General features: G+C 40.8%; 1 protein-coding gene across 1 annotated transcript; it reads left to right on the plus strand.

Moving 5' to 3' along the window:
- The first annotated feature begins 4,273 nt into the window (after positions 1-4,273).
- On the plus strand, positions 4,274-4,696 carry LOC141632947 (uncharacterized). The gene has a single exon (XM_074445446.1). It carries the CDS (start codon positions 4,274-4,276, stop codon positions 4,694-4,696), a length of 423 nt encoding a protein of 140 aa, XP_074301547.1.
- The last annotated feature ends 3,586 nt before the right edge of the window (positions 4,697-8,282 follow it).

Here is an 8,282-nt window from a genome sequence, read left to right on the forward strand (position 1 = left end):
ACCTCAAGGGATCAACTGATCACCACCATCGCACGACAGTAATGTCAAACTCTAGCCAGCCAACCATTACCGATATGTGTGGACCAGTTGACAATATATGTAATGTATCATCCCTTTCGTATTCTTGGTATGAGATTTAATAATGATATTTAAATCACGTGATCGCACTATTGTTGAGGACACATTTCCCAACAGGGTGACTATACAATTAAGGATAGTATTGGGAAGGATGTTGAGGTAATGTTGTTGATGGATTTGATGTTCGTTATTTGGGATGTTAACCACAGATAGGGAAGAAATCGTGATGTTTAGAGATGAGTGTAAGAGGTTTGATGCCCGGACAGTGGTAGTGTTATGGTTTGGGACTAGTGGTTAAGGGTGATGGTATATTATAAAGGTAGCAATTCTAATGAGGTTGATTTTGTAGAGGCGAGATTGATATGTATGGTTGTAAGGAAGTATAAGATGTGGTTAGATGAGGCGGGTGCTAATAGTTGAATAGTAATGGTATGATTATACTTGGCATGAGGTGATGGTTATGCGAATGGGGGAATATGTTATGAGGGGCATATGAGTTAAGCTCGGGCGACAGGTAACCTTTATCGAGTGGTAACTTACGTGATCAGGACTGACTAGTTGGATGTGATTACGGGTCTATGATGTGTATAAATGTTTGTGCGAGGTTCTGACCTCACGGGAAGTGGTACGGTGTGATAGTTATAAAGTTGTTATCTGAATGTTCTGTAATATATGTTGGACACGGTAATTTAATTGAATGATATTCAAAAAGGTAATAATTTGATTGATCTGGCATGATTGGTTATACTTGTATGTATTCATGATATATGTTATTCCGTGATATGGTAAGGGGATGATATTCATGAGGTTATTATCTGTTTAATTCATATAATATGTTGCATTGTGATTTAGTAAAGTGGATTTGAGTAAGTTTTTCTTGTCCGAGAAGTTATGTTGAGTTAGTGTTTATGGGATTGTGTATGTTGTGATGTCTATCGGTGTGGTTGTGGTGCCTCGGGTGGTGATCCGGGCACGGTACTTGGTGTTGTGATGCGGGTATTTTCGCACTGCGGTGTGGTTGTTGGTGGCGGTGTTGCGATGCCGTCACCGGTTGTGGTGGAGTAGGCGAGATGATTATGATACGAGTTTTCGAAAGTACCTACCAGTTAAACATAGATTGTTGTTTTGTTTGCTTTTGTTCCTTGTGAGTTTTGGTTGAACATGTAGACTGTTGTTTTGTTTGTTGATGTTTCTTACCAGTTTCATTTTGGGAATGAGGGTAGAGTATGGTAGGAAAGAGAGTTGTATATGTTTTCGTTGTTGTCATGATATAGTGATATTCTGTTGATGGGACATAGTTGTGAGAAGTTGTTACAGTAATTTTGATCTTGTTTTAAGATGAGGCATCGGTAATCATAGTCATGGCAAGTGATTCGTGGAACATGTGTTCTAATGATCTGAAAGCAGCAGGTGGTTCATAATCTTGTGTTGAGATAGTGAGTGCAGGGTGTTAGGAATTGGTGTCATGTTAAGTTATGTATGAGTTTTGCGGTAATGAAAGAAAAGAACTTGAGGATCTAGTGTGAGTGTACGTAACAAGTGTGGATCGTGAGTTATGCTTTTGACGATGGGAGTTTTATATAGTTTATATAGACAGGTATGTCCTGTTGCGGTAATGTGGAAGAGTTGAAGTTTTGGGTTAAGCTAAAGATTTTGAGGTATAGGTTAGGTGGTGGGACGAGTGAATTGAAGTATGAGAATTGTTTAAGTAACAGAGCCTTGGATATATGCATGGCGAGTGTTTAGAGTATAGGTGGTTATTTATGACATGCGGCGGTGATGAGGATAATGAGAAGATATAGCTAGGATTTAATATTAGTAAGTTACGAGGACGTAACATTTGTCTTAAGAGGAGTAGGAAGCGATAAAAGAGATTTTTATGGTTGTGCATATGGTAATATATTTGGAAGTTTGAGTCTTGATGTAGAATAAAAGTTTGATTCGTGTTGTGGGTGATTTTATTAAAAGTCATGACCGTGCTTGTAGTAGCGTGATGTTTAGGAGTGTGAGAATATTTCACTAGTGTTGACAGTTGGATGATGAGGTTATGAGTGTGAGTAAACTTCGAGGACGAAGTTCCTTTTAAGGGTGGTAGAATGTAACATTCCTTTTGATGTCTATGAGTGTCTTGATATGGGATTTGGTAGTGGATGATATATTATGGAGCTAGCAGCGTTAGAGGATGGTAGTTGGTAGTGTATGGAGTTAGTGTCGAGAGAGTTTATGATGTAGTTGATACGACATCGTGAGCGATGTGTGGAGGTAGGAATAGTTGGTGGAGTTGGTGTTAAGAGTTCATGGTTTCATGTTTTATAAGTTGGGGTTTTGTTTTGAGTTCTTAGTAGCTTTGTTGCGTCTTGACTGAGTTAGTATGTTTGTTTTTTATGTATGGGTTGAACTTCGGGGACGAAGTTCTCTTTAAGGAGGGAAGACTGTAATGCTACGGTTTTATGAGTCTCTCGGTACTCTATCGAGTAGGCCTTACTCTGTCGAGTAAGGGTGTTTTTCATTTTAAAATAGTTTCTGACCTGTAGGGTACTCTATCGAGTAGCCTTAGGTACTCGATAGAGTAGCCGGCACTCGATCGAGTAGGTCAGTTACTCGATCGAGTAGCCCGGTTTACGGGTGATGTTTTCTCGGGTTTTGTTAATAACACGGATTAATATATATAAATCTTTCCGTCATCTTTACAATACACTCTTACAAACCTAATCACATTGAAAAGAGATTCAAGTTACGTTCTTCGCATTCATCCGTGTTACTGACAAATCCCGGAGCTTTAGAGGTCGTATTTCATCATTCTTTGTATCATTGTGATCCTTGAGTCAAGGGTAAGTCCCGCGTACCATTTTTATAGCATTTGGTTAAGGTTGTTTAAACCCTAATTTTGGGATTGGGGGTTTTCTATGTTTATGTTGATGTGGTAGTGATTGTATGATTATGTGTATAGGAGAAGGGTTCGTAGATGAAAGGTTTTGAGACAGCTGCTAGATCGTCTGATGGTTGTGTTGCTTTCCAAGTACGGTTTCCCTACTTAGTATTAGTCCCAAAATGCATTGTTGGTCTTGTGTGATTGTTGAATATTATCGTATTCGTATTGTGACGGTTGTTGGTTTTGACTGTTGTTTAATGGTTGTGATTGTTTGTCTCTGGTTCTCGAGATGCGTTCTCGGCTGAGTGGAGTCACTTGCGGGAGTGGCTTCACGCCCTAGTTTCGCCCTCCGTGGAACCCGCCACGGGAGGGGATGTGCACATTAATGGGACAGGGTTATCGCTTGGTATGATGAGCGGGGATTTGGTGGGTGGGTTTGTGGTCCCCATTGGCGTGGCTGGTCCAGTGGACAGTCGGTGACGGAGATTGATTGGAGTGGGTGTGATTGTGTGTGTGACCGTTTGAGCTGTGTTGTTTGTTGTGTTGTTGGATTATATAAATTGTGTGATTAGTACTGACCTCGTTTAAATGTTTTAAAAACTGTGGTGATCCATTCGGGGGTGGTGAGCAGTTATTGAGCCGGTATGAGACGATGCGTATGGGATAGCTGGGATGAGTCACCACGTTACAGTTTAGAAGTCTTCCGCTGTGTCTGACGCTTGATAGTATTTTGATAGTAGATAGTTTTGAGATCTTGTATTTCCTTTTATCAGTTTTGGTTTTGAACATGTAACCACTTAAACTATAATTACTTTTAAAGTACGTTTCTTTATTGTCTTATGATATTCATTGCCTCGGGTAACCGAGATGGTAACATCTTTATACCTGAGTGGTCCTGGTAAGGCACTTGGAGTATAAGGGTGTTACAACTACGCTGTTGGAGCGGTTCTTGGCCAACGGGTATGAAGGGCTTTGCATGCTATCTATTATATAAGTAAGACTCTTGATTCCTCCCAAGTGAATTATGATACTACCGAAAAGGAAGTCCTTGCCATTGTCTATGCATTAGACAAATTCCGTTCCTATTTGCTTGCATTAAAAGTGATTGTTTTCTCGGATCACCGTGCTCTTCGACATCTCTTGATAAAGAAAGATGCAAAACCAATATTGTTGAGATGGATTTTGCTACTTCAAAAATTTGACTTAGAAATAAGAGATAAGAAGGGGGCCGAGAATGTGGTAGCGGATCACTTGTCGAGAATCCGATTTCATGATAAAGAAATAGAGACACCGATCAATGACTCTTTTCCCGATGATATTTTGATGGTCATTCATTCGCAACTTGAGAGGCATACTACTCCATGGTTCGCCGACTATGCCAATTACATTGTTGGAGGAGTTCTTCCTCCGAATTTGAACTACAACCAAAGGAAGAGATTCTTGTTCGAGGTAAAGAGATATTTTTGGGATGACCCCAATCTTTACAAAGAGTGTGGTGATGGACTTTACCAGAGGTTCATACCCCAATGGCAGATTCATGGTATTTTGGAAGGATGCCACTCATCACCTTATGGTGGACACCAAGAAGCACGAAGTACTATTGCTAAGATCCTTCAATTGGGCTTCTTTTGGCCTACCATGTTCCAAGATGCTAGGGAATTCATTGTCCATTATGATGTTTGTCAAAGAACAGGAAATATTTCTTGGAGGAATGAGATGCCACAACGAGGAATATTGGAGGTGTAAATCTTCGATGTTTAGGGTATCGACTACCAAGGACCCTTTGTGACATCTAAGGGAAACAAATACATTCTTGTGGTCGTTGACTATGTTTCAAAATGTGTAGAGGCAATTACTACCCCAACCGATGATGCTAAAACGGTCACCAAACTCTTCAAGAAAATAATCTTCCCAAGGTTCGGAGTCCCTAGAGCAATCATAAGTGATGAAGGGACACATTTTCATGAAAAGAAGCTCATATCCCTTTTGACCAAATATGGTGTTCAACATAGAACCGGCTTGGGATATCATCCTCAAAAAAGTGGTCAAGTTGAAGTTTCAAATAGAGAGATCAAGCAAATTCTCGAGAAGGTTGTCAACAAGACTCGTAAGGATTGGATCATGAAGCTTGATGACGCTCTTTGGTCTTATAGGACGGCCTATAAGACTCTCATAGGAGCCTCCCTTTACAAACTTGTCTATGGGAAAGCATGCCACTTGCCAATTGAGTTAGAATACAAAGCTTTTTGGGCAATCAAAGCTCTCAACCTTGATCTCAAACTAAGTGGTCAAAAGAGAATGATGCAAATCCAAGAGTTGGAGGAATTCCGACTACAATCTTATAAGAATGCCAAAATCTACAAAGAGAGGGCAAAGTTTCTTCATGACAAGAGAATCAAGCAAAAGGCCTTGCACAAGGGAGACAAAGTCCTTCTTTTAAACTCCCGATACCGACTCTTTCCCGGGAAATTGAACTCTAGATGGATGGGTCCCTATGTGATCACCGAGGTAGGAAAATATGGAGACTTCGAGATAAGGTCGGAAGACGGGAGCAAATTTAAAGTCAATGGCCAAAGATTGAAACCATATTATGAAGGAGCATTCATTGGAGAGGTCGAGGTCACCTACCTCAGGCCTCCTCCCCCATGAGAAGATCACCAAAAAGAGAGTTTGGTGGAGTCCTCTCCAAACCACCACTTGTAAATATACTAACTCTTCTTACTTGTATCTTTAACTTTATTGCATTTTTTATAAGCATGATTCTTACCATGAGAGTAAGTGAGGGAGGGTCACTAACCATTTTTTATGAATGAAGGATTTAGAAATTTAAGTGTGGGGTAGCACTTTCACCGAATGAGGAATGAACAAGAAATAGGATGAATCCGAGCGTTCCGTAAGGAATCCGCTCGACCTAGACGAAGATCCGAGCGTCCTGGGAGAAGGACGCTCTTCCTGAAAGAGCTGGAAAAGAAATTTTTGGTCTGACTAAAGATCCGAGCCTCTTCATAAACAATCTGCTCGTCTCAGTCAAGACGGTCATCTTACCATGCATCCGCTCGTCCTGATTGTATCAATTTCTGAGATTTCATCCTGACAGAGAATCCGAGCGTCCTCATAAGGATCCGCTCGTCTCCATGCAGAAATACGCTAGTCCTGACGAGAATCCGCTCGTCCTGGCTTCTCCAAAATTTGGTATTTTTATCTGACTAAAGATCCGAGCGTCCCGTGAAGAATCCGCTCATCTCCAAGAGCTATGATCCGAGCGTCTCATGCTCGAGCCGCTCGAGCCGCTCGTCGCCCTACCGTCCTTTTCTTCTATTTTCTCGCCAAATAAAATCCTTCCCCACCACACATTTCGTGACACCTCATCCTTCCTTCCACTTTAAAACATAAAACCCCCTCTCATATAACTCAAATCATATCTCAAGCACTCATTTACCCCTCAAAAACAAAAACCCCCCAAAATCTAGGGTTTCAAAGAAGATCTAAATCACAAGGAACATCTCCATATTCAACAAGTCCAATTCTAGATCTACATTCAAGATGAGGCCAAGAGGATCATTACAAAGAGAGAGAAGAAGACCAAGGGTAATGGTGAGCTCATCTACTTCTCACATTAATACTTTGAGGAGGGAACATGAAGAGATAATTGATCTTACAAAACTTGATGAGTTTTCCAACATAGAGTTTGTTAATAATGTCCAAAGGCTTCTTTTCCATCGCCTTCTTGGTAAGAATATTCTACCCACTAAATTTATGTGCCATAAGACTTTGAGGTAACTTGGAATCTTTCATCAAACCGAAGCTCTCTTTGAATTGTTTGGTCTTTCAACCTTATTTCACATGCATGAGCATACCTATCGATCTTTAGTTCTTGAATTCTTGAGCTTCTTGAAAATCACTACCTTGAACAAGACCATATGTGTGGAATTTAGATTGGAAAACACCACTAGGATGATGACCCTTGTTGAATTCGCTAGTGTGCTTGGGCTAGATGTTTTGCCTACCCGAACATCAAAGCCAAAAAAGTATAGTGTGACACCCCTTTGGAGAGAAATGACGGGTCGGGATTTTTCTTACATCAAAGAATGCTTAGCTTTTCACATTCAAAATCCTATCATTAGGCCCACGTACCGATTTCTAGCCGGCACTCTTCTTGCCCGTCGGGATCCCGCAATAGTGAATGAGCTTGATCTTGTCTTTCATGGAATCTTACCTCCAAATTCAAGGAAGGAGCGGGTACCATTTTAACGCCCCCTTGTTCTTCTCGAGAAATGGGCTAAATTCCGGAATGGGGACGATGATGGTGTCAAACATATTGTCAATGGGGTACTTATCACAAGGCTTGCCAAGTTTTTCAAACCCAAATTCAATGAAAACAATGAATATGTACCCCTTCCGGGCAACACAAGGATCAATGAAGAGCTAATCCTTAGACAACACCATTGGATGACCCATGAGGGATATGAAAAGAGGATCAAATGGCTTACTAAGGGGAACACTCCCATTTACCTACCAATAGAAGGATTAGCAAGAATTTCACCAAGATGAGGCCCTCTCTCTCCAATACCATCATATCTCATCCCAACAAGTACAAATCAAGCAAATCAAGCACCACCTCCAACACAACATCAAAAATATGAACAACAAAAGAGCGACAATACCAACCTTACAACCACCCGAATCCTTTCATCCTCCCTACGGATGATTTTGTGACGGGAATCCTTCAAGATATGCATCTCCGACAATTTGAAGCCAATGTGGATAATTATTATGCCTTGTATCCACAATTTCACCAAATGGCTCAGCAAGGAATCATTAGTGAAGAGGGAATGCTTCCCTCTTGGGCTCAAATGCATATTCTTTGCCCAAATTCGGAGAAAGCTAATGAGGGAGCACATGGTCAAGGAGGTGAAGGGAGTGAAAACTCAAATGGTGGAGACACGGTGGAGCTAGATAGCGAAGAAGATGAATTTATGGATTTCCATGGAAGCGATGCATCGAGGGAAGCTTGGGATAGTGATTTGGGAGGGGATGATGACGACCTTTGAAGAGCACTTCATGGGCTAGATGGAGCGGGCACGAGGCACCCATCAAGGCCAAAGTGAAGTTTCTCTTATTCCCTCTCATTTCTTTTTCATGACAAGAATTTCATGTTTTGTTAACTTATTTCATAATTGATTGTTTCATTCTTGGGTGTCCTCGTAAAAATTAGGACTATTATTCCACCTAGGCAACATTTGGGTGATGGTTCAAAATCCAAAATGACAATTGTAGTTTCATGCATAACATCTTTATGCATGAACTCCCCCAATTTTTGACATTAGAAATA

This window comes from Silene latifolia, chromosome Y (assembly GCF_048544455.1).
Source record: "Silene latifolia isolate original U9 population chromosome Y, ASM4854445v1, whole genome shotgun sequence".
Classification (NCBI taxonomy): Eukaryota; Viridiplantae; Streptophyta; class Magnoliopsida; order Caryophyllales; family Caryophyllaceae; genus Silene; species Silene latifolia.

Coding starts and splice junctions, on each gene's coding strand:
- LOC141632947 (XM_074445446.1), top strand. CDS start 4,274: ATGGTCATTCATTCGCAACTTGAGAGGCATACTACTCCATGGTTCGCC.